Raw genomic sequence first — 27,500 nt, 5'->3', positions numbered from 1 at the left:
GTCCCAACAACATGTCTGGCATTGGAGTAGAGGGCAATAAAAGTTTTATGAAGGCAAATAGTGAATTCCTTAGAGAGAGCATTTGACTTTCGAGGGAGTTGTCCACAGTGTGGAAGGTTAACACGGATGAGTATAATGACGGTGACCAAAAAATCTGAGAAGGTCTATATCATTCTCCTCGAGATATATGGGAGGAGGTACCAGAAGGCGGCTGAGAATGTAAAAACTGAATTTAATTCGTTAAAGACGAACGTCCAAAAAAAACAGTTGAGGAAGATCACCTCCTCAAAGAAGTCTGGTTGCGGTTCTGGAGTTCCATGAGCCCAATATTGTGGTACTACACAGAAATGAATTTTCTTAGAGATCAGGAAACTCCTTCAGAATCTACCTCTACGATCAAGGATGCAGAGGACTCTGACTGCAGGTGAATTAGATTCCGTAAGTATCCTCAAAGTTTAATTGATATAATATGCAATTAATTTATATTCATATATTCAAATCATATATCTTTATTCATGAATTCATGTATAGTCACTTAAAATTCCAAAAAGATTCGTGAAATAGAGGGTCCCTATAGAATAGGGAGAAGAAAGTTAGAGGAGCAACGAAAACTTTTATCCCATGCATAGAAACGTCTTTAACGAACTGAAAACTAGTATGAAAGACTGACATCTACATGGGAAATGGAGTTGTGGGATATGAATTCCTCAAAAGCAACATATGTTGAAGGATCTCTCAATGATAATATCTTTGAGGGTTAGATAGAGACTGCATTGGGACTCCGTGTTCTAACGGCATTCCAGAATCATCACCAATAACTAAATACAAGATAATGAATATTTCTGTATTTTTTCTTTTCTAATTTCAAAGAAATATGTTCAAAATCCCATAAAATTTAATGGGAAATAAATATATTGTTTTTCCTACCTTGAAATATTTTTGAGTCATTTTATAATGGCCCTACTGGTTTCAGTAACAATGACACTGATAGACTGCGGAGACACAGCAGTTACAGATTTCAAGCCTTCAAAAGTGTTAACTGTGGCAAAATAACGCTGATTGACAACCTTTCAGTTGGTGAGATAGCTTCTTTCCTGACTGGGTTTCTTTTTGAGATCAGGGGATTTACCATAAACATTACATCTTCAAAACCTTCACAGTTTATCTTTAAAAAAAAAAAATCTTAAAATCCTAACGCTCACTTAATTCCAAGCATGATAAAAAATTTCCATGGCTATAATCATGTATCCTCTTATACCAGTCCTTCGTCCAGTGATGTCATTTTTTTTTTTAATTCAAACAAAATATCACTGAAACTGAAAACAGGTAACATGCTGTCTGCATGAAGGCTAGTGAGGAACTAAATATTGACCATTACAGTCGACCTATGTGAGAGTATATGATTGACTCAATAAATTTTGAGGACAATCTTATTACATGTCAAAAGATTGATGGTGTAAGGGCCCCTTAAGACAATACTAAACCACCCATTGCTTATCATTTGCCCTCGTTTTAATCTAGTCTTAGGCACAGGTTCCATTTCGGATATGTGTCATTTACACCTGAGAGTCACATTTTCAAGAGTATTTTGAGAAGCAATTCCAGGAAAGCCTCCCTATTCTTATTTCCAGAGCCAGGTTGGGAGGAATAGAGCGCCAACACACTCGCATTCAACAAAAACGAAAGCCTTTACAGGGGAGTAAAATGGCTCCAAGAATTGAGACATATCTCCTACTAAATATAGAAGAAGGAGAAGAAGAAGAAGAAGAAGAAGAAGAAGAAGAAAATGAGCGCTAACCATACACACGTTAAGGCCCAAAGATTACTCTATAATGGGACTGTCAAAACTAATATCAACTTGATGTTTAGAAGATATGTACTGTATATATGTATTATGAAATGTCCCGCTTTTACAAAAACAGAATCTGGTCGCATCAAGTGTGGTAAATATCTCCACAGGTAAATCTTAGACCATGGGAGACTCCATCAACCTTAGATAGAGGTCAGAAATCTCTGATTACTCCTGTTATAATTACTTCTCTTCTTAAAAGGAAGGCTCTAGCTTAATTCAAATTCCAATCATTCCTATTTCCTTACGAGGATGGAAGATTTGGTAGAATGAAACTATTTGTTGGAGAATAAAGGTTTTAGGCTAGGATTTAGCCGGCGCTTTGTAAATAGTACGAAACAAAATTGCAAGAAGGTTTCTCCTAACTTTTGATGTAAATATTTCATAGAATCCCTTTATTTGCATTATTATGTTTGTTTAAACAAAAATAGTTCATTAAGAGCCAATAGGACTCTGGCTTCCTTTAGAATCACGATTAGATGAAAACATTCCTATGAAGTAACAAGAAATCGGGTGGTAGTTCGGCCTTGAGAGTGATGGAAATGAGATGACTCTATTATTGAAGAGCTTATGTGAAAAATGCACTGGGAAGGTGCTATTCTTCCGAAAGCTGAGTCATTGTGTCCTTTATTTGAATTAGAGAATAATTTCTTTAAATAAGAGATCGAGAATCTACGACAGATCACAAATATTCCAGCCGTCCAGGGCCTGAACCTCTTCTTATAGACTTGAAGTATAGCACTGATGGACGCCTTCTCTTTCTTGATGTCTTGGTCATCAATGTCGATGTCAGATTTACTACATTCAGATCTCCCCGGACAGTTCAATCCTGTTCGTAAAATTAGGCATGCAAGTTAATTCCTAATAGTCAGGCCTTCTCCATCATCAGGCTCAATAGATAAGCGGTACTCTCAAAGTTGTGGAATTATCTTTCTAATCGGGTAATTGAGTAAGTAGAACTCGAAAAGTTCAAACTTGCAGCAATTTGTTTTCTTTTCCTTATCAGAACAGGGTGACGTAAGTGTTTTTATAGTTTATATATGAAATATCTATTCTAATATTGGTGAAGTTTATTTAGATATTTTATTATAATTATTCTTTTGTTTTCTTTTATTTTTTCTCTTCTTTTCTTTCCTTGTTGGAGCTCTTGGTCTCATAGCATCTTCCTCGTCCAACAAAGGTTGTCGGTTATCTAATAATAATGATAATAATAACAATAGTAATAATAATAATAATAATAATAATAATAATAATAATAATAAAAATAATAATAATAATAATAATAACACGCACTGCTTCCATTGCATAGTTTTCCTCAGATTTGTTTATGTCATAAGTCATGATACAACTTCATCTGAAACCCCAAGTACTGTGTCCTAGAGTAGCCTTTGCGTCGTGGTGGATAGTGTGTCTTTTCGGCAGCGATCACAATTCTTTCTTTTCTTTTATGTTAATTTCCTCTAAATCACGACTATGAGTATGCTCACCTTTTCCATACAATCATTGTAATTTATGTTATATAAAGTTGTCTTTAATTATCTATTGCCGTTATTTACTTCACATTACCATGCAATTGCATATAGAATTGCATAATCTATTTTATATAAAGATAGATTACTACTGGTTATGTCTGGTTCACTCTTCAATAAAACGATTTCCTTGATGTTTTAATGTATAAGTACTTGAAATGCTCAATATCAATTTCTTCCTAGATACCAAGAGTCTCTTATGGCTTTTAGAGTCACTTAAACTGCTCTTCACTTATACTACTCATCGATAAAACTAATTTCTCAAATAGTTTGGCTGAAAATGACCATCGCTTAAAACAAATTCGCTGAAAAATACTTTATTGAACAGGTATAGAACCGGTTATAAATTTTGGTCTGAACACCAACCTATAATTTGATGATGTCAATGGACATAGAGCTATTTTTATGGCTATATTTTCTATAGTTTTTCCTAATCAAGAATATTTTTTTGTAACAAAAATCAAATTACTCTCGGTGATTGGTTAAAATGCACTGGTGTAACATATTCAAATGGTTCGCTGTTTAAGAAGACTCACAAAGTCATTTGAAACTAGTTTCTATAGTGGATTCCTATATTCTACACACTTCTGCACCACATGTCTTAAGATGAAATTTTGGTGTGTGCTACTTCTACTTTTTCTAAATCTTGCTTGTTAATATCTCAGCTTTTCATCAACCTTACTCTTTAGTCTCTCTAGATTGAGCATACTATATATGACTTGATGTAAGTGTGATTCTTCTATAATTATTGCAATCAGTCAGGTCTCCCTTTTCTTTGCCATTACCACAGACACTTCTAGCTTCCACTCAATTCATTTTCTCTCTTCACGCTACATCCTACAAAATAATCTTGTAAGTATTCCGGAAGTTATTTCATCTTCAGCCGATATTGTCTCAGTAGTTATTCCATCGTATTCAAGGGTTTTTATCTTTTCAGAGTTTTGAGGATAGCTTCGACTTCAATCACACTAAATTCATTCATGGGCACATTAAGGTGTTCCTTAGCTTCAGGTATATCAATCAGACAACTCTCCGCTTCTATGAAATGACTCCCCAATCAAATGGAACTAGTTTTAAATTATTCAACCCTCCTATGTGCCTTGAGTTGATTATCGTGATGTTCTCCAGTGGAAAGAAACAATTGAAAGAGTTACTTTGTGCCAAATACGTACCCTGAACATTCTGGAAACGACAATGAAAAAAAACAAGAATTTCAGGAAAATGCATTTGGTGGATTCATGAAATTTGAAAAGAAGTCAGATCAATCCACACAAAAAAAAAAAAAAAAAAAAAAAAAAAAAAAATCTCCAGAGAACAGCTTCTAGTTAAGGTACTCGAAGGAGACAGAAACTGTCTCTTATGCTTAATGGCCTATGCTAGCACCAGGGAAGAGGACCAACATGTCCTCATCAGAGGCTTAATTTGTGATCATGCTAGCATCACCAAAAAGTCCAGATATGGTTCAATGCTTGAAGATAAAGTCTAGGAGGCTAAAAATATTACACCCAAAGTGTAAGTGGAATATATGTTTTAAAACGCCAATGGAAGGCCAATAATAGAAACGTTTTCTTGGTGCATTAGAGGTTTAATCTTATTGCTGGCAAGGTAGTACTTAATACAAAATCTTGTTAGTCTTGACTTATTGTCTAGATATATACAGTTTTAACTGGAAAATGCAAAAAAGGAAGGAAAAATTACATATAGCCAAACAATGATTAGATTTAAAATTTTATAATGTCATCAAATATGCTAAAGATAATGTGATTGAATTCACTTCTAGTCAAACAAGTTCCATTACAAGGTGAGCGTTGAAGGAATATCATCACATTAATCAATAGGCACCATAAAATGAATGAATAAATAAATAATATTAAACTTTACAGGCAATTCAAATGTGCAACCATGATCTATAATTTTACCAGATATGGGCTTAGAATTTCAGATAAATAATTAAAACAATTCCAAAGTATACCCTAGATATTGAAATTCAAATAGAATAATTAAAGGGGTTATGACATTCATAGCAAACATATTTTGTTCATGAGGAGTTTCAAGGGGCACTAAGCCCTCTTAGCTAGAATGGTGAAGTAAAGCCAAATAATTCACTGGTATAGATATATTCACATGGACTACTGTATATCGCGGTGATATTAAAGGCATAGCTTTTCCCAACACATAATCCTTTTACATGCAGCGCCTACTCAAACATTTACAGTATAGCCTATTACAGCCATAGCTAACCCCAAACATATGTAGCTTATTACAGGCATAACCAATCCCACACATATATAGTCCATATGGAAAAGGCTAAGATAAGCCTATTCAAATTTTCAACAGGTAACCTAGGCCAATAGCCAAGTTCCAAATCCTTTCATTGTTGTTTAGCACCTTTAAGCTGTTTATAAATGTTGACCCTTAAATTACAACCTGAAGTATTTCCTGTTGGACTGGACATATTTTCAGTAGCCTAAAACAATGCAGGCTAGACCTTTGTATAACAAATTGTAACTTTGGTATCACTTATTCAAGCATTCATGACAATATAAGTAATATACAGTAGTTCAATGAAAATAAAAATAATATTCCAGTCATATCTGGCTTGAAACTTCCATCGGACTTTAACGACAAAATCCCTAAATAACATATTCTAATTCAGCATTATCTATTATTACACCAAAACTTTCTTCAATTAAGACTATCCACTAACGTTCATGGTACTTCCGAAGAGCTGAATCTTATTCATTCACTTAATGATACTACCGTTGAGATACTACCACTAGAGAGTTATTGGGTCCGTTGACTGGTCAGACAGTAATGTGTTTGATCCCTCTCTCTGGTTACGGCTTACTTTTTCTTTGCCTACGCATACAGAAAATTGGCTGGCTTATTCTTTACATATTCTCGTCTTTCCTCATAAGCCTGAAAACAGTGAGATACCAAACACTTCTTCACCCAAGGGGTTAATTACTGTACTGCCTGTGTTCAGTGCACTTTCCTCTTGGTAAGGGTAAAAGAGACTCTTTAGCTATGGTAAGCAGCTCTTCTAGGAGAAGGAACTCCAAAATTAAACCATTGTTCTCTAGTCTTGGGTAGTGTCATAGCCTCGGTACCATGGTCTTCCACTGTCTTGGGTTAGAGTTCTCTTGCTCGAGGGTGCACTCGGGCATACTACTCTATCTTTTTATTATTATTATTATTATTATTTTATTGAAATAGTGTGTTTGAGAGGCTTAATAGAAGGGCCATGGTTGCCTGGTGGTTTATCAAAAGGTTGTCTTTTCCTTTTCTGATTCTTTTTCCTCTCAAAACCCTCCTTATTGTCCTCTCTTCAGTAGAAATGGCTATCCTGGAGGGGATTTAGCCTTGCATGGTGTATCGGCTCCTCCATGTTGACCAGTTTTTCCCACTTTTTACTATAGTCTATGGGTTTCATCAATCACTTTATTTATATTTCTGTACATATTGATTTTGTTATAATTCTTGTTAATCTAGTTTTTAAGTATGATGTCTCCTTTATTTTTATCAATTTTTATGCTGTCTGGAGACATCGAGCGATATCCGGGACCAGTACGTCCTAGATTTCGTCAATGTCGTCTTCTGTATTGCAATATTCGTGGTCTTCATGCAAATATCCATGGCCTTACAGTTGTGTCCAGACAGTATCATATTCTTTTGTGCTCAGAAACTTTAGTTTCTAATATGAGTAATCTGAGCTCCTTATAACTGGTTTTAAGAAGCCAATAATGTTGAAACGTGATGCCATTCCTAGGGCCAAAGGAATGGTGGTGTATATTAGGACTGAGTACCCTACTTCTCATAAGTCCTGCTATCAATGTGGATATTAAACGATTCAGCTCATAAACGTTTGTGGCAGGCATAACAACTTTTATTCGGGTTCGATCTCCCGGAATCCAGACATGGATGATTTTATCTTCGATTGTCCTCTTACTAAATTATTATGGCTAAGATACAAGAAGATGATAGAAAGGCTTCTTTTGTCTTTGTTGGAGATTTTAATGCTTACCATAGGAGCTTTAGACTTTGCCTCCCAATCAGGCTGTGAGCAAATCATAAATGAAGCTACTCACAGGTCTGGTAATTGCTTGGACCTCGTATACACTGACTCTCCTGGCATTATAACTAATAAGGTTGGTTCTCCAGTCGGGACATCTGATCATGCCGTGATTTCATTAGTAGTGAAGACTGAGCAGTCTGTCCCTATTATATCATACTCTTGTAAAATTTATATGAAATCCCAAGCAGACTGGAATGGGATTTTGCATGATCTTTTGGTCTTGAATCGGTCACAATTATATAGTAGTGTAGATTCTGTTGCCCCTTGGAAGGTGAATATAGTCCACATAATTGATAGGCGTATCCCTTCTCGTGTGCTAAAGTACCGAGTGAAGGACAAACTGTGGTTCAGTGATGATTGCAGACCTGCTTATTTGGAGAAACAGGAGGCCTATCATCTTTGGAAGGGTAACAGATCAGATTTGACTTGGAATAACTATACTCAGCTTCGAGCTTTTGCTCAGAGAGTTTATGCCTCAACTGAAAAGAAATACAATTTAATCATAAAAGAAACCCTTTCTGGTACAAATTAGTAACAAAAATGGTGGTGTACCCTTTAATCTACACTCTTTGATGTAGATACATTTCCTCCTTTACTTAAACCAGATGGCTCAGTCACTCACTGTCAAAAGGAAAAGACACCCCTTTAATTGAGGTTTTTGACAGTAAACAAAGTAATGAAAAACTTGAACTTCCTCATTCTTGTTTTCCTGAAGCTAAACCAACTAGTTTAGCTTTTCGATCTCGTGAAATTAAAGCTCTGTTGATGGACCTTGATGCTTATGGAGGTGTAGACCCAAATGGTATTTTTTCTTTATTTTTTATAAAGGCAGCAGATTTTTTAGCTCAGAAGTTATCTGTTATTTTGCGCAAGTTAGCAAGAAGAGGAGCTTTCAGCACTTGTTGGAGAATTGGTAATGTTACTCCTCTATGTAAATTTGTTTGTGTTAGCTTAAGTCCCACTGATTGCCGCCTAATTTCCATAACTCCCATGTTATCTAAAGCTAATAATGTGCCATGTGGAAATGAAATCACTAAGAGGATTCTATGTCGTGATACATGGTAGAACAAGACCTTTTTTCGAAAGTGTGCGTGTACAGGTGAAGGGCAAAACAGACTGGAAAAAGGGGTGAAATGTACACTGATCTGATGCTTTAGTACTAATGTGGAAGTTCTTTATTCCTTAGAATTAGGTAATAATATTCTGAAAATAGTATATTAATTAACTTCACCGTTCACCATGTACTTTGGCCCACCTTTTCCATGAGGGGTATGCTTCAAGGCTACACTAATTTTATATTCCACTTTAGGAAGGGAAACTAAAACCACATCAATATATTTCTCACAAAGGATATTGTTTCAAGTTAAGGTTGAAAATAATCAATTTTGTACCCTTATCAGAAGGGTGAGCAGCAACAGAGACATATAATGATGCAGCTGCCTATTGGCTTATGACATTCACACCCATCACAGATATTATTGATTTGGGACTCCAGTTCATGAGGACAACTGAGACGTAAAATTATGTGGGTGGCACAAGATGACACATTACTATTCAAATGTGAGTTAGCTGCTTTGCTGGCTTGATGCCTGAGGACTTGGCTGTGCTATGCTCTCAGAGGAGATACACTACTTACTGAATTCCCACATAAATAATTTTTCATGCATTATATGTGAACATCTGCTAGAGAGAGAGAGAGAGAGAGAGAGAGAGAGAGAGAGAGAGAGAGAGAGAGAGAGAGAGAGAGAGAGAGAGATAGGAGCTAAGAGCTTAATTACTATCATTATTATTATTATAATTATTATTATTATTATTATTATTATTATTACTACTACAACAAATACTATCATTAGTATTATTGTTATTATTGTTAATATTATTATTATCATTATTATTATTATTATTATTATTATTATTATTATTATTATTTTGTTATTATTATTATTATTATTATTATTATTATTATTATTATTATTATTATTATTATTATTACATCCATATGTTTATATATTCAGATGTCACCATTTTTTTTGTGTCATTGTAGACTTATTCCTTTAAATGTTATTAAATTTGTATTGCTTAATGAATAATCCCTTTAATCTCTTACCTCAACCATTAATCCATTACTTGGGTTGCTTCACTTGTCTGTTGATCAAAGGCTAAGCACCGATGGCACTTACCTTAAGACGGTGACCAAACTGCTGATCAGTTGAGTTCTTTCGAGTTCCGATCAACCAAGAGGCTGCAATGATCACTCAAGCGGATTCAGGATGATTTGTTGGGAAGGAGATTTCCTCGTCTCTTTTCTCAAGGAGAGAAATATATCTTGTCCGCAGAGAGAACCAGATGTGAACCTGCAAGTGAATAATCCCAAGGATAGAGACTTCTCACGATGGGTATAGAATAGCAATTGAAGGGACGGATAATAAATAAAGGGTCGTATTTTTCAGCTTTCCTTTATCTGTATGAGAGAATAATTTTTAAAAGGAAAAACAATTCAGGTTTATTTCAACAACCAAAATAATAATTACATTCCAAAACACAATTAAGAATAAATTGGCTATATCATTCTAAGTCTTATAATTCATGAATGTTTCCTTAAGACAAGAAAAGGAGAAATATCAATTGCCAAAGGACAAAATCTTGAGCAGTTTTGAAGGAGAGGTTTTATGCAAAGAAAAGGAGGTTTACTTTAGAAAAAGATAGAGTTGAAGAATGACTGAGTCAGGTACTCACAACCACCAATCTATCAGGTGATCTATCTTAGTGTTGCTCCTTGATGTCAGAATCTATTTCCGGCCCTTTACAGTCTCTTGCAGTTTTGCAGCTCATAGGAAAGATATCTCAACATCCCTTATGAGGAACTCTACCCACTACTGCCCAAGTACTGGCTGGATGCAGACTGCCCAGACTCCTGAATAAAATCCCAGAAAAAGATGTCGTATTAGAACGACCTCTCCCCAGAAGGCTGATGTAGCGCCATTGTAAGAAATGGACGAATTTCCAATGAAAAATTCATCTAATAATTCTCCTGAAAACATACAATAAACATAAAGCTAATATTTTTTTATAGAATATATGTTAAATGCATCTTGCTTAATAACAGAAGATAAACCAATTTAGCAAAATCCATATACTGAACCTATTAGAAATAGGTAATTTTTAGTGATTGTCTAAATACCAAAGTTGAATGTTTGTAACCCTAAATTAATGATTACTTTTTTTTTCTGAATCAGAAACAACAGAATAATTTAGGACAAAACAGAATAAACACTTCAAGTTGCAATTATTTGTAGACATTTGGAGAAAGAGAGGAATGGAATTATTGTTAATAATTACTTGGCCGTTCCTCTCTGTATATATGTCTGTATGTCTGTCTGTACTGCAGGAGGGAGACATCCAACCTCTTTCCCCCTTTTTTTCTGCTGATATATTGAAGACATTAACTTTTACTTCCAACTAAAAGAAACAGAGGAAAATTAATATAAGATTAAGTACAAGAAATAATGGAATCTAAAAAGGTTCTAACATTATTCTAAGTTAGTAGACTCTCGAAAATATATCATTTATAATGAATAATAGCAATGATAACAATTATGATAATAATGATAATGAAAATATAGAAAAAGATTTCAAAACTATCAAAAGGAAAACCATTTTATTCTTTGCATTTATTTCTTTAAGAATAATATATACAAATTCTATTTTTACCTTCAATTCATTCTTTTCCTTAAAATCATACCTCACCTTTTTATCTCTTCTCAATGTTCCTTCTCTTCTCACAAGAGGTTGACTCAAGGGCTTTGACTAACGCTTGTCTAACATGTCAGCTTCTCTTGAGTCCAACAGATGATGATGAACAATATACCGGTGTATCAGTTATTCAGTCAGTCAGTCAGTCAGTCTCCTCTTTTTACCAGTACATCTGATCTGTAAAAGGAAACAGCATCAATTACAGAGTTCAAGCGCATTGCAAAAGATAAAATCTCTGCAACAGAAATCTTGTTGTGATATAAGTTTACTCTGATCCTCAATTACCAAACAAAATCGATCAACTTAATTAACATGATTCTGTAGTGGCAAAACAGAGAGATTCAATATTATATATCATTAGTTGCAGGATTGGAGTTGCACATAAGACACTTAACATGTGAGTTTATCGAAACTTTTTTTACTTCTGATAAATATAATTTTTGCATTGACCAATTGCTTAATATAAAAAATGGTATAATAAAGGAGTTGTAGACATGAGACTCTATACAAAAAAAGAGGAAGATGACTCCAAAGAAGACCAAAGTTAAGGAACGACTCTGTCTGGCACTCACCGCCATCAATCAGAGATAAACAATGTAGACCTTTCTGGGAGCTGCACCCTCAGGTCAGATTCTGGTTCCAGAATGCAGATAATGTCTGCAAAATCGTCAACAGAAACTTGCAATCCTGCTTGTGCTTGCTGGATGCACCAATCCTCCAGAGTAAAATCCCTAGATGGGGAGAGCCACCAGAGACAGGGTGAGTAAATCATGTATCCCGTTCCTTGAAGCCTCGTTTGGAGCCTCCCTTGTCGATCCTGTCCTCTGATACCCCAGGTAAGGTGTAACTTAGGACTTTGCGAGGAAGGACCCGCTGAGTGTAAGGGGGACATGTTCGGATGACCTCTCACCAAAGGAGACGCAGGAATTTCCAAAGAGAAGCTCCTCACTTGATCATTTCCCTGCAGATATACAAAAAATAAAAAAAAAACTTTTATTTTGGAAAACAGAGTTATCAAATGCCTCTTGTTCAATAATCAATGCAATGCCTTAAAACCATTATAAGGAGGTACCTTTTACAACTATTATCTAAAAACAATAGTAGATTTTCTGAAAACCCGGAAGCAATGTTTCCTTCTCATGGTGAAAACTAAATAATTAAAGACAAAAAAAAAAAAGAACCACAATCGGCAATTATTTTAGACATTTGGTCATAATTACTAATGTGTTCCTCCCTCTCATTCTTTCTGCGTGTCTGCATGAGAAGGGGAGAGACACACATGATTTATTTTACTTTTGCCTGTTTCACAGATATATATATATATATATATATATATATATATATATATATATATATATATATATATATATATATATATATATATATATATATATATATATATATATGCTTTTAACAGAATCAAATTTGATATTGCTTTGTGTAAAAAAAGTACTCGAAAGTGAGAAGATTCATATTAAGTCTAATCGTATAAATTCCTTTCGAGATTTATATTCAATATGAATAAAAGTAATAAATATTAACGTTACTCTTCTCAATAAATGTATTTGAAATATTCACTCGAAATATTACTCTTTCGGTTCATTTCATTAGGAGTAGTAACTACAAATATTACTCTTTTCATTCAATTCTTCAAAAGTAGTAACTCCTTATCATATCCATTTCATATAATTCATTAAAAAAACAAGTCAAAATTCTTACCTTAAAAACCCTACATCATCCTATTTTTTCTCTTCTCCAATGTCCTTCAGCTCTGTGTTCCTTCTCTTCTGATCAGATGTTGACTCAATGGGTCTGACAGACGCTGGTCTAACATATCAGCTTTTCTTAGGTCCAGCAGAGGACGATGAACAATCTCCCTGTGCACCAGTCAGTCAGTCAGTCAGTCAGTCAGTCTTTTGTTCTACCAGTTCATCTGATCTGCAATTGAAAATAGCATCAATATGAGGGCATTACAAAGTTCAAGTGTTTTACAAAAGACAGAATCTCTGCAATAAACAGCTCAGTTTGATGTTCCTTTACTTTGATCATTAAATGGAGAAATAAATTGATTACAATAATGATATTATTCTTGAGCAGCAAAGCATATCCATTTTAATATATAAGTTCATAAAAAAGATTTACTTCTGATAAGTTTACTTTAATGTTACAACTAATCATATATAGAACAAGACATTACACAAAGAACTCACCTGTCAGACTGTTATTGAGATTATTTTTTTTTCTTTTATTGCCTGGCGTTGTCCCTTTGAAGGACTTTGTAAGGATATTGTCTTTGTTCACCTCCCAAAAGAGAGAGAGAGAGAGAGAGAGAGAGAGAGAGAGAGAGAGAGAGAGAGAGAGAGAGAGAGAGAGAGAGAGAGAGCTTTTTCCTGAAGAGCTTTTGCTCTACAGATTCCGTCCAGAACTTTAAGGGAATATTAGGGACATATCATATGACATTATCAATGGAGATTAGTATAAAATGAATAAAATTGAAAGGTGATGAAAACACAATTTTTATTCACAGATTTATTTATGATGAGCTCCACTATTACATATTACCTACCATCACCTCAACCATCTCCGTCAAGATCACTTAAATAGATTTTGTTTACATGAATAGATAATAGACAATGTTTAGAGTGAATCTTAACACATTCAAGATTTGCAATATTTTGATAAGAATATATCATGATATAAGTCAAACACTACTTTGGTAATTAAAAATATTAATTGTATATGAATGATAACAAAAAAGAAAAGTTTTGAAAATAGATATAAGAGAAGAGAATAAACAGTAGAATGAACATAATAAAAGTTTTAAAAAACAATAGATTTCTATGAAAAGATTTAATTGTTCCCTAACAATTAAATATATATATATGTATATATATATATATATATATATATATATATATATATATATATATATATATATATATATATATATATATATATATATATATCACATTCCAATCGAGAAATGACCATTACGATCTGAAAGTCATATTTATAATGTAATTATTATAAAAAACTAGTTAAACTTGAATCATTTAGTGAAAGATTATGAATTAGAATTTGGTGATTAACATTTTGAGACATTTGTTTCACAACTAAAGGGTCAGATGTTATTGAACTTCTTCTTTTTCTTTTTAGTTGACGCCTCAGGGTTCATCATATAAGTCTATCATTTACTCTCTATCAAGGAACATCTCTGCATCAGTCATCCTACCGAAGCAAAGAAGAAAACACCATTATGAAATAGACTTTGGTTGTTTGCAATGACTCAGCAAAAAAGCTAACGAAAAATGGCATAGGATATGATGAGGAAATCTTTATTCTAAAGAGAAAGAAATAATAATGATAGTGAAAGAAAGAGAAGATGAATATGACGAGAATTGAAGGAAGTGAGGAAAGAATTGAGGGGAACCATAAATAATGAGATTCAAACAAACATAATCAGATATTCTAATCAAATGATAATGAGCAGAATAATAAGAAAAGTGAAGATAATAATGAGGTGGAAATTGCTCTACACATCAACACCTCTCTATCATCCACACAACGACATTCTCTGGAAATGTCTCTGATTCCATTAATGAAGATACAAAGGAATATCAAGTGATCGAATGAGGAAAGAAAAAACTAATAAGAAACTAATCATAGACCTAAACCAGAAGAAAAATAGTTTTGAAACTTGGCTTATAATGAATAAGATTAGTTATCTAGGCTCATCACCTGCTGAGAGAGAGAGAGAGAGAGAGAGAGAGAGAGAGAGAGAGAGAGAGAGAGAGAGAGCGATGATGATGATGATGCATAAATGGCGTGATGACATTAACAATTAGACCTATATAAAAAAAATTACCCAATTTTATGGAATAAATCAGTTTTTTAGGCCCATGGCCTGCTTAAAGGAGAGAGAGAGAGAGAGAGAGAGAGAGAGAGAGAGAGAGAGATGCCGCCTAAATACAATTAATACCGTGAAAAAATAGACCTATGATATAAAAAATTACCAGACCTAATTATATAGATTAATTTTTAGGCCTATGGTCTGCTCAAAGGCTTAAGAGGAATGTTAAGAGAGAGAGAGAGAGAGAGAGAGAGAGAGAGAGATAAAAATCGTACAATACAGATGAAGAAGGAGAAGAAAAAAAGAAGCAAACTCACCATATAACACCCAATCTACATCCGGTGGATTCCTTTGCCTTAAGATCCATCTCTCTAAGTAAGGCTTCGTCATCTGGTCGTTCATCTTCTGGGAAACTGATGAACTCTTCACCCTGACTCCCTTCAAGGAGTTCATCATTGGGAGGAGGAAATCCCGAGGACTCCTCCTCTTCTTGGAACACCGAGGGAAGCAGATTGAAGTGAAGGATCTGTTGGGAAGAAGAAGAATGAAATGAAGAAAAATTGGATGAAATGAAAGGAAAGGAAAAGAAGAAGAAAGGAAATGATGTCAACCATATTTTTAATTATTGTTTTATTGACATCTTGTTTTGTTAAGATGAACAAGTGCATTCAGACACACAAACACACACACACACACCTTCACGTACACAGTATTGCAATTAATTTTTAATGATCCCAAATAGGATATGAATTGAAAATAGAAATAAACCTTTAAGTAACATTTGAAAAGTGTACAAATTGATAAACTTATTTCTATTTCTATAATAATTAATAATTGACTATTGCTATTAATAGGCCTATGAGATTTTTCTTTCTCCAAATCTGATGTCGATTTAAATTCTTATTTCAAATCAATTTTTCTGTTCAATAAATTAATATGATAATTATATCGTCTCTCTCTCTCTCTCTCTCTCTCTCTCTCTCTCTCTCTCTCTCTCTCTCTCTCTCAAGGAATGATGTTTCCTCACCTCCTTGCATCCTGTGGTTGCAATGCCCGAAGGATGTCCCCAACCTTCTCGATGTCTTCTCCCTGGACATCGCTGACAAAGACATTGATATATGGATCCTCCTCCAAGAAAGGAATTGGGTGACTGACGCTGCTGACATCCTTGACACTAAAGTGAATCCCTGGAAAAGGAAAAAGTCTTAAGGAAGAAGAAAAAGAAGAAGAAGAAAAACAACAACAACAACAACCACTTTGAGGACAATGAAAATCACAACCAAACATTTCGTAAGATTTTAAAGGAAAAGACCAAATGGGAATAATGATAACTGAAACAACGAATTAAGAGACGAAATTACTAAAGTTAGAAGCTATGGGTTTGCGTTGATGTGTGTGCGTGCGAGTTAAGCTGTGTGCGTGCGTGAGTCAATGTCCTTGTGTGCGTTAGTTATTGTGTGTGTGAATCAATGTGTGTGCATACGAGCATTGTAGTTTTTATCTTGTAATGGGATGACATCAGTCTCCTCATGATACACTCGCATTGAGCACCGTATAAAGAAACACAGCCAATGAGAACTCAGTTTTATTGGACTATCGCAATATTATTGGTCGATATAATACTTTTCACGTCCCTTTCGGTGATTGGTTCTTGAGATCAGATAACTCCGCCCACATTTTTCTAGAGAACCAATCAGCGCAGAAAGGAGGCGGAGTCAGGAGTAGCCTTGAGTGACTATCACTCTTACCGATTCTAGTTTCCTATTCATTACCATCATGATCATTACTATTCATTACTGTCACCATCATTAATATCCTTATTTGTGAAATCAATAGTGACTATAGTGATGTAGTAATGTCACCTTTAAACTGAATCATTTCCTTTAAATTTAAGAAAAATAAAAGAAAACTTAGCATCGAAAACTTTTAAATTACTTCAGATCAGATGAAAACAATATTGTCCTATTTAAGAAAAATAAAAATTCATTGAGCCTCGAATATAATGCTCTAAATTTATACAGCAATAATGATAATAATAATGATAGTTACAATAATGGAAATAAATGATAATAACAATATTAAGTGAACGAATGACAGGAATGGGATAAGGGGAAGAAGGCGAGATATCATAAAGTCCCTCAAAGGAAAGGAAGACAGAACATCTGTCGTCCTTCATTTATAACTCACCTAAATGTCTGATCTCTTTTGTCTCTTGCAAAGATCGACAAAAGGCGTTGAGGCTGAATAGGTCCGGAAGCCTCACACAGAGTAACTTCACATTTGGAGGGATTTGAAACGTTGGGTTCCAGATGCCTATGTAAGACTCACAACTGTTCCAAAGAGAAGAAAAGAAAGAAATAATTATTAGATTCGATCGGGAATTTTATTAAGTGGAATGATGATGATGATTAAGATGATGAAGGAGACGATGACGATGATAATGATGATGATGATGATGATGATGATAAGAATGAAAAGTAAAAAGGAATAATTTGGTGGAATATTGATATTTATATCATCTATAAATGAGAAGGAAAATAAATTTGAGACTTTTTTATAATGAATCTAATGATGACTGTGATGATGATTATGATGATGATGATGATGATGATGATGATGATGATGATACTAGTGATATAAAGGATATAGACTATGAGACTCAAGTTGAGGGTTGTGGCAAAATTTGTAGCCTAATTATTCATGTCTGTCTTCATTTCTCTTTAAAACTACGCTTAACATACATATGTGTGTGTGTGTATGTGTGTGTGTATATAAGTATATATATATATATATATATATATATATATATATATATATATATATATATATATATATATGTGTGTGTGTGTGTGTGTGTGTGTGTGTATGTTTGTGTGTATGTGTGTGTGTGTTTGTGTTTTTATGTATTACTTTCTTTTTCATAAAAATATTGGATGATATTAGTTAAGAAGTAGGCTGATATTCAGAATAACTGTCAGAAAAGCAAAGGAAAAGGCAAAACTTACTCTTTGCTGAGTAGCCCTTTGATTGACTCTGTTTCCTCTGCGTTAATAGACGTAAATTCTCTAAAGCTGCGCTGAAGCAATATTTCTCTTGGGTAAACCTGGTGTCGCAAGAGATGTTTGGTTAGTACCTCGAAGCCGGAGATACTTTCTTCGAGGTCTATAAAAATTCCAATTTCATCTCTGTTTGGGAGAGGAGGATCAGTGGCTGCAAGGAGGGCGATGTAAGACTCGAATGATGAGTCAGTGATTCTAGTGTAGTCATCAATCAAGCAAAACCTCTGCGCTATCCAGCGTGAGAGTTCGTCATTGCACTTTATGTTGTGCATGACTTTCAGGAAGGAGTCTTTGTCCTTCAATCCTGACTTCTCCAGGAGTTCCAGGGTCTCAATCTTGGTTGCCAGTGGCACCTCCACTTCCCCCACGTGGAAAATGCTTAGTGTCTGGATAAGTAGGTTTTGATACTTCTCCAGAGAGTCAGGGAGAGAGCCGTCATGCAGCACTTTCAGAACGTTTGTCACTGATGATGTTTTCGTTGATATAAGAAAAGCAAGAATTTTTGATTGGATTTGTGATGGGATCCTGGTTTGAGATAATTCATCACTCCACTCCTGTATTGCCAATAGATCCATATCTGGGCTGGTCACTTGTTTATATATGTTGTAACCTCCCATGAACTCCATGAAACCCTTATGAGGGAAAGTGTAATAGGAGTTGTTGAAGGAGTTGACTTTCTTTAGGAAGGCTCCAGCCAGCTCTTCTATTGGTACTCGCAAAAGATGACATAGATCAGTCAATCTTTGATAGACCGAATGGGGAAGATTTATAAAATCATCTTTCAATCCTTTGAGAGATTCCAAAGAGAGTTCCTCCAGAAATATATCTATTTTGTGTCGCAAGACACTTAATTCTATGTCACACGTAGATGGGTTCCTCTGGAAGCGCTCCTCTAATTTGGAGATGATTAGAAGGAAAATCTGCCAGTAGAGCTCAGCCTCAGTTGTGATTCTGTTTAGATCATCTGGTTTGAACATCCAAAGAATTGTGAGGAGACAGAGATTATAGGCGACTTCCCACACTATGCTCATTTTGTGTTCAGTTTTCCTAAGGAATTCTAATAGATTATCTGGCTCTTGTAAAACTGGGGAATCTTTGGGTAGACTCGAGAAGTATTTGGTTACAAACTCTTCTCTTTTGTTGGCTTTAATTCCTACAAGCCGAAGATGAACAGCGTTCAAAGCCCTGGATTCGAGATGAGCATTCAGTTTCTCTTCAGCTTCAGGTCTGGTCGTAACGATAACAGTTAATTGGCTGTAGAGTTTGTTTAAAGAAAGAATATGGTTGAAAAGGCCAGATGAACTCTTGTTGAGCTCATCGTAGCCATCTAAGATGACCAGAGTTTTTTGTCCTAAGACAGCTTTAACAAGGTCTCCATCCTTGAATGAGCGATGAACTTCTTCTCCCAAAGAGCATTCAATAAGCCTATCAAATGTATTAACAATATCTCTTAATTCTGCATAAAAGAGCAGATGAAAGGAGCTGAGGCCTTTGATGGAGGGTCTTTGGTTGGCCCAATCAGATGTTATCTTTTTCACTAGAGTGCTCTTGCCCATTCCTGCATGTCCTTTGAGCAAAATAAAACTTCCAGCGTCAGAACCCGAGGCTACATCTATTATGTCCTCCAGTAAAACCTCCTTATTCTCTCCATCCTGATTCAGTTCTATTTCTGTGAATATTTCATTCACTGGCAACTGCCTTCCATCTCCTTTCACTATTAAGGACAGTGGATTTATGGTTGTATTCCGATTCAAGACATCTTTTAAGAATGGAACACCTTTATTCCTTATCAATGTTATCTGTTCAGAGAAGAACAATTCCTTCTTGTACTCATCAAAGGTCTTTGGCGAAATGTCTGCATCTCTTATTTCATTGAGCTTTTTGTTGAAATTAGCAATATTTGCATCAATCTCTGTCTGGCTGACATGTGAACATATTTTGCCAACACTGCAAAGTGCTCTCTCCATTAGTGTACGGATTTCTTCAATTTTGTCAAAGAAATCTTTCTGATTTAGATTGACAGCTTCATGAGCTATGGTGTTTCTTATGTCTTTTAAATATGTGATAAGACATTCTGGCTCTTTACCGCTTCCTGATGACCAAGCAATGTCATCTTTTCCAGCAAAGACTCCTTTACAATGTTTCAAAAGGAGACAAATAAGGGTTATATCCCACTTAGCAACATCTGTTGGATACTTTTGCAACGTCTTAAGCTGTTCTGAATAGAGCTTCTTCTTTAGTTTATTCAACTCTACATTTTTGTTCTCCAGGTAAGTTAAGAATTTTATTTTCTGATCCCAATCTGGGTTTCCCCAGATGAGAAACTGCCTCAACAAGGGACTTATAACCTCATCGGAGATCTTCCATAGTCTGATCTTATACCGGTCAGATTCATTGAATACAGGAGTCATCCTGTAACGAAGTAAAAAAAAAATAGAATGATTAGGTATGTAATAAATTGTAATTCAAAATGTAAATAGAATTTCAATTAATTTTCCCTGCTTTTTGAAAAAGCTAAATTACTTCAAACATTTTTCCCTCTTATCATAAAATATCAAAGGTAACAAAAACATATATACACACACACAAACACACACACACAAGTACACACACACATACACACACACACACACACACACACACACACACATATATATATATATATATATATATATATATATATATATATATATATATATATATATATATATATATATATATAAATGTATATATATATATATATATATATATATATATATATATATATATATATATATATATATATAATATATATATATATATATATATATATATATATATATATATATATATATATATATATATATATATAATATATATAAATATATATATATATATATATATATATATATATATATATATATATATATATATATATATAAATATAAATATAAAAAACAGTGCACTTCAACCTCCCTTTTGGGTTACAGTTCTCTTGCTTGAGGGTACACTCGGGCACACTATTCTATTTAGATTATCTTTAATTATAATTTTTTATGTTGAACAGGGCACTAGCCACCAGTTGAGATACTACCACTAGAGAGTTATGGGTTTTTTTGATTGGCCAGAGAGTACTACATTGGATCCTTTTTTCTGGTTACGGTTCATTTTCCGTTTGCCTACACACACGCACACTCAGTAGTCTGGCCTATTCTTTAAACATTTTCCTCTGTCTTCATACACCGGAGAACACTTAGATTACCAAACAATTCTTCTTACTTCACTGTAATAGTTCAGTGGAAACTTTTCTCTTTTTAAGGTTAGAAGAGAATCTTTTGCTATGGTAAGAATCTCTTCTAGGACAAGACCACTCCAATATCATACCATTGCTTTCTAATCATGGGTAGTGCCATAGACTCTGTACCATGGTATTCCACTGTCTTTTTGGTTAGAGTTCTCTTGCTTGATGGTACACTTGGCCACACTATTCTATGTTATTTCTTTTCCTCTTGGTTTGTTAAAGTATTTTATAGTTTATATAGGAGATATTTATTTTAGTGTTGTTGCTCTTCTTAAAATATTTTACTTTTTTTTTTGGTGTCCTTTCTTCACTGAGCTACTTTCCCTGTTGGAGCCCCTGGGCTTATAACATCCTGCTTTTCCAACTAGGGTTGTAGCTTAGCAAGTAATAATAACAACAATAATGATAACAATAATATACAGTATATATATATATATATATATATATATATACAAATACTGAATATATATATATATATATATATATATATATATATATATATATATATATATATATATATATATATACAAATACTGAATATATATATATATATATATATATATATATATATATATATATATATATATATATATATATACATATACATATATATATATATATATATATATATATATATATATATATATATATATATATTATACGGTGATGGCTCCTGGTCTGGGACCAAAAATATACGTTATACTATGAGTAGTGACTGAAACCAAATCTATAATATTTCATATATCACGACTGACAAGTTGATCAACCTCTCGAATTCGAAACTCACTTGTTTGAATTTACATTAAAACTGCTACATTATAAAATATAATTACATAACCTCCGAAATAGTTAAATAATTCCCAGGAAGCAATATATAAATTTCTGAATATCCAAATATATCTTAAGTACACTTAAAAGAAAATTGGGTAATTATTATTATGAATATTCAGATAGGTCTAACTTCAGTTCATAATAGGATGTGAGGATTACAATTACAAACAATGGTGAAAGTATTAATACAATCTTTACAAAAATATATTTGTTGTATGTAAATTACAAGACTTCGAAAGAATTCACAATAATCAAATAAATTAGTCGAAATAAGATTAGGACTAAAATGTCACTATCTGAAAATTTTATATTTTTTTGACTTGAAAATGTTAAATCTGAATATACCTTTGACTAAGAAAGAGGAATAACACTTATGAAAATTATAGTCACCTGTTTCACTTAACGTTAAATCTGAATACAATATTTAAGTGTGACACCTAACGAAAAATATATAACCAGTCCACAGTATAAATACCTAACCTTTCTATAGGCCCGTTTACAAAAATTCTCTGAGAATTTTTATAAGTACTCACTATGATTATAAATACTAGTGAAACCAAAACATTGAATTTTCACTGAACACTTTTAAAATAATACACTGAGCTGCGCGCGAGAGCTAGAGAGGGGATGATGGCTGTCTTAAGGCTAGGAATATCTATTTATATATCTAACCCTGAGGTTGCCTTTAAATATAAAACTTAGCTACTTCCAGAAACTTCCCGAACGACTGGGATGCGTGGGGGAATGAGCAAAGGTGTCAAAACTACCAAGTATTGTCCTCTCGAACTCTTCCTCACACAAAAGGAAACAAAACCTGGGTTTCCTTTGGCAACTATAATCCTTTACCGCAAAATCAAAATTACCTGTCACCAACTCACATGACAGTTTCAAATGGCAAAAAAGGGTAACTTCTTATTTTCCTATTCCCTTCAAAATAACCGAGTGTCCTGTGAGAGACTGCACCACCAACGTCTGTACTCCTTGTCTCACCTTACTATGGTTGCAAGTCGTGTCGCGCAATATTGGACCGGGGTTCACTCATCCCAGTCTATTGCTGCTAACATACCTTCATAAATATATTGGTTAAAGGTATCCACGCTCTTTGGGTTTGTCCTTTTCATCGTGCAAATGTAGCGGGGTTTATTTTCGTCTTCTCCCTGTCCTCTCTTGTCACACTTACAGCACTATTTTCATCCCATGTCTTTAACAATACTTGGAGGAGGACGATACGACAATTGTTGCTGTGGTACTATCACATTCTGCAAAGGGATAGTACCAATGCTACTTCCGTTATTAATTTTGAACTTTTTCACATATTTATTACTGAAATGGTTTCCATGGTTCAGGGAATAATTAACACTTTGTCGGAAGAACTGTTGAAACTTCATTTCTTAGGAGGGTCTACGACTGATAGTATTATAATCTTCGCTCAGCGAAGCAGCTTGATCAAGTTTCCTCAACTCTCTCTCTCAAGTACCTTTTAATAGGTTTGGGAAATCCCCATAGATATTGTTCCAGTACTATCAATTCTTCTAAATCAGCCATCTACTTCACGTTAGCAGCCTCTGTCCATCTCTTAAAACATTGTCGTGTCTTATAAGCGTAATTAAGGAAAGTAATTTTCTCGTCATTCCTCAAACTTCAGGACCTTTCATCATAATATTCAGAGGTCATATGATGCACTTATAGTATGTTCCTCTTCACTTCTTGATACTCCTTCCTCTGGTCCTGAGATAAGGATAGATAAGGACTGCGACCTTTCCAAAAGAGTACACTTTACAATAACTCAGACCATTTATCTTCGGGCCATTGCATCGTCGATACGACCGTTTCAAAATGGTCAAAGAATTTGTCAGGAGCCTCTTCTTTGAGCTTTGAAATTAACCTCTGGGTGTTCATCACAGTAAACATGGTATAGTGCTTAATAGGTTTCCCCTCTGTCTGCATTGTAGACTTTGCACTCGCATTCAACAGTTCCAATTCTCTTGTGTGTCATGCAAATTCTCTTGTCTCTTCCCTCTCTTTTTCTTCTCGTTCTCTGTCTCTTTTTCGTATTTTCTCTCTTTATCTTCTATTCTCATCCCATGTCTTCCTACTTCTCTGGCTTCTTCTCTTTTTGCTTCTTCTTGTCTTGCTTTGATTTCCCTCGCATGTTGTGCTACTACTTTCTCTTCTGACATCATCTTTAACTTAATCAAATTCTACTTTGCTGCAATTTGTCAAATCTCAGTCTCTGCTTCCCTATCTGTTTCAATCTTTCGGTTTGTGGTTGACTGGTCCTTGCTTTGCTACAAAGTCTTCTTCAGCCTCCTCCAACAGTTCATGAACTGCTACAATATCTTCTACTGACAATTTCCCCGAGTTTATCAACACATCTAAAGCTAGACACTTGATTTAGTCTTTAATCATCCTACTCATTGCAAGACCAACATATGCCCTTAGAATAGAGAGCCAATGAAATATAGTTACATTAGCTTCTGAAAATTCCTGAACCTTCGAGTTTTTCAAAAACTCTTCGATATTAAACTGTCCCATCTTGTATTTTACTATATACTAATACCTCTCCAAAACTGTCCTAACAGTATACAAAATCATATCAACACTAAATTGTTCAAACCTTTAACGAAAACACAGCCCTGTTATCATCAATACTCGATCCAAAAATATGGGCACCAGAAATTTATTATATTATGGTCCCGTGGTCTGGGAACCCAAATATGATAATATATATATATATATATATATATATATATATATATATATATATATATATATATATATATATATTTTTATATATATATATATGTATATATTTTTATATATATATATATATATATATATATATATATATATATATATATATATATATATGTGTATATATATATATATATATATATATATATATATATATATATATATATATATATATATATATATATATATATATGGTGTGTGTGTGTGTGTGTGTGTATATAGTATGCATTATTATTATTATTATTATTATTATTATTATTATTAATATTATTATTATTATTATTATTATTATTTGCTAAGCTGGAACCCTAGTTGGAGAAGCAGGATGCTATAAGCCCAGGGGCTCCAACAGGGAAAACAGCCTAGTGAAGAAAGAAAACAAGGAAAAATTAATTGTTTTAAGAACAGCTACAATATTAAAATAAAACTTAACAAAACCAGGAAGAGGATAAATAAGAGAGAACAGTGTCCCCGATTGTACCCTTAAGAACAATAACCCAAGGCAGTGGAAGACCATGGTGCAGAGGTTATGGCACTACCCAAGACTAGAGAACAATGGTTTGATTTTTGAGTGTCCTTCTCCTAGAAGAGCTGCTTACCGTAGCAGCCTATCGAGTTCCAAACTCACCTTTTTGTTTTTACAATAAACCGTTTATTTTCAAAATATTAATACCCAAGCTCTGAGACAATTAAATATCTCCCAAAAAGCAATATATAAAAACACTGAATATCCAAACACTGGTGATTGAAATTATACACTCTTTACAATATATATATATATATATATATATATATATATATATATATATATATATATACAACACTTTGAAGGAATGTACATAAAGAAAATTCGCTCTAAATATTAAGACTGAGCAAAACTTAGATTAGGACATAAGAAATGTTACACTGAGAATTATATAATCACTTGACTTGAAATATTATATATGTATAAAGCCTTAGACTAAGATAAAAAAAAAATAAATAAATACATATGAAAAGTATATAATCACTTGTTTCACTTGAAATTAAATTTTACACCAACATTTCATCTTGATACTTGATGAAAAAATATAACCTTTAACACTCTAAGGATTAAAGTCTCCATAAAAGAAAATTACACAAAGTAGCGGATAAACTTACAATTTAGCTCACACAAAGATAAGCCAAGTTAAATTTTCTTCACATTTGCATATGAATCTCTCTGGGCCAGTTACAAAGATTTACACAATTCCAGCACTAACCAAAGCACAATAAATAAAATTTTTTAATTTTTTAAAGATTTTATCCACCTTAGACAATGATGTAATTTTTTTTATAACAGTAGAAAAAAGGTGAATGTTTTGGCTTTTGAGTATGCTATTCGTTGTAACTTAAATTATGTTGTTTTGTGGCCTATTTACACCAATATTTAGGCTACCACGGCCTTAATGGGTTAATGTGTAGCAGTCTTAGATATATAATTAGAAGCTGCTCCTCATTTTGAACTAAGTTTTCTTTGGGTGGCCAGACTCGCATTATATGCTTGGAATTCTCATCTAGGAAAATGTCTTTATTAGATGTTCAATTTATGAATAAATGGGTAAATATATACATCCAGTCATGAAAATTTTTTTAATAAAAATTTATGACCCTCCTGTAATAAATAACATACTTTGTTGAGATTTGACGTTCATTTCAGAGATTAATCAACTGTTTTGGTGCCAAACTAGGTTGGGAACCATATGGTTGAGACAATGAAAAGAAAAACAAATATTTCCGAGCTATCCAAAGGAAAAGAGACTAATCACTTTAGCAAAAAAAGTTTGTAAAATATTTTTTGCTCCTGTGTGGCTTACTTCATTCACAAAGAACAAAAAACATCGCCTCTCCTATGTAATGTCAAGCAGTATATAATGATTTGCGCTTGCCTGCCCTGTGGGTCATTATTTTAGCGATATATTTTAAAAACTCTAATGATTTTTCTTTAAACATAAAAGAAATACTCACATTATGTTTGTAATGTTGGAAAAGCAATGGGGTCTTCTGCCAATTATTGTTGTAGTGGAGGGTAGAGATAACCAACGGAAAAAAGAAAAAATTGGCAGCAACTATTCTTTTGGGTAGTCGTTTGTAAAGTAAAAGATAATAAGGTATTGTTTAAAACCATTTGTATTGTAATTTTTGTGGTATAAAAGGATGGAATTCTGAGAACTTTTTAATTGCACCGAAAGTACCATTATAATCACCATGGAACATTGCTATGTTTTGAATATTGGTATTACCATTATAGGAATAATATGATATGTTGTAATAAAAAAAAAAACAATGTGAAACGTTTAAAAGAGGATGGGGTAACAAGTTTAAAATAGTGAAAATGAGAAATTTTTACTTTAATCATTACATACTCACGGATTTAACAGGGCCAGATCGAGTAGGATATTTGAATATTCATGAGAAAAACGTATCTCGTGTAGTAGAATTCTTTATTTTCATGTAAGAATGGTATTTCATCTCATTGACAAACATTTTGTGTGAATGGTA

The 27,500-nt window shown here is 33.6% G+C and overlaps 2 protein-coding genes across 20 annotated transcripts in view; both read right to left on the bottom strand.

Annotated features, from left to right (window-relative positions):
• Positions 1–27,500, bottom strand: part of LOC137627133 (tyrosine-protein phosphatase 10D-like) — a 591,968-nt gene that overhangs the window by 490,413 nt on the left and 74,055 nt on the right. The gene's annotated exons all lie outside the window — the stretch shown is intronic.
• Positions 1–27,500, bottom strand: part of LOC137627128 (uncharacterized) — a 296,405-nt gene that overhangs the window by 238,839 nt on the left and 30,066 nt on the right. Inside the window, exon 2 of the mRNA XM_068358188.1 lies at positions 18,062–20,527. Within this exon, the coding sequence (XP_068214289.1) occupies positions 18,062–20,527 (2,466 nt within the window). The remainder of the gene's footprint in view (positions 1–18,061; positions 20,528–27,500) is intronic.

The sequence above is a fragment of the Palaemon carinicauda genome, chromosome 34 (genome assembly GCF_036898095.1).
Source record: "Palaemon carinicauda isolate YSFRI2023 chromosome 34, ASM3689809v2, whole genome shotgun sequence".
Taxonomy (NCBI): domain Eukaryota; kingdom Metazoa; phylum Arthropoda; class Malacostraca; order Decapoda; family Palaemonidae; genus Palaemon; species Palaemon carinicauda.
Note: the sequence above shows the minus strand (reverse complement) of the source record. Positions and strands in the feature narration are given on the sequence as shown.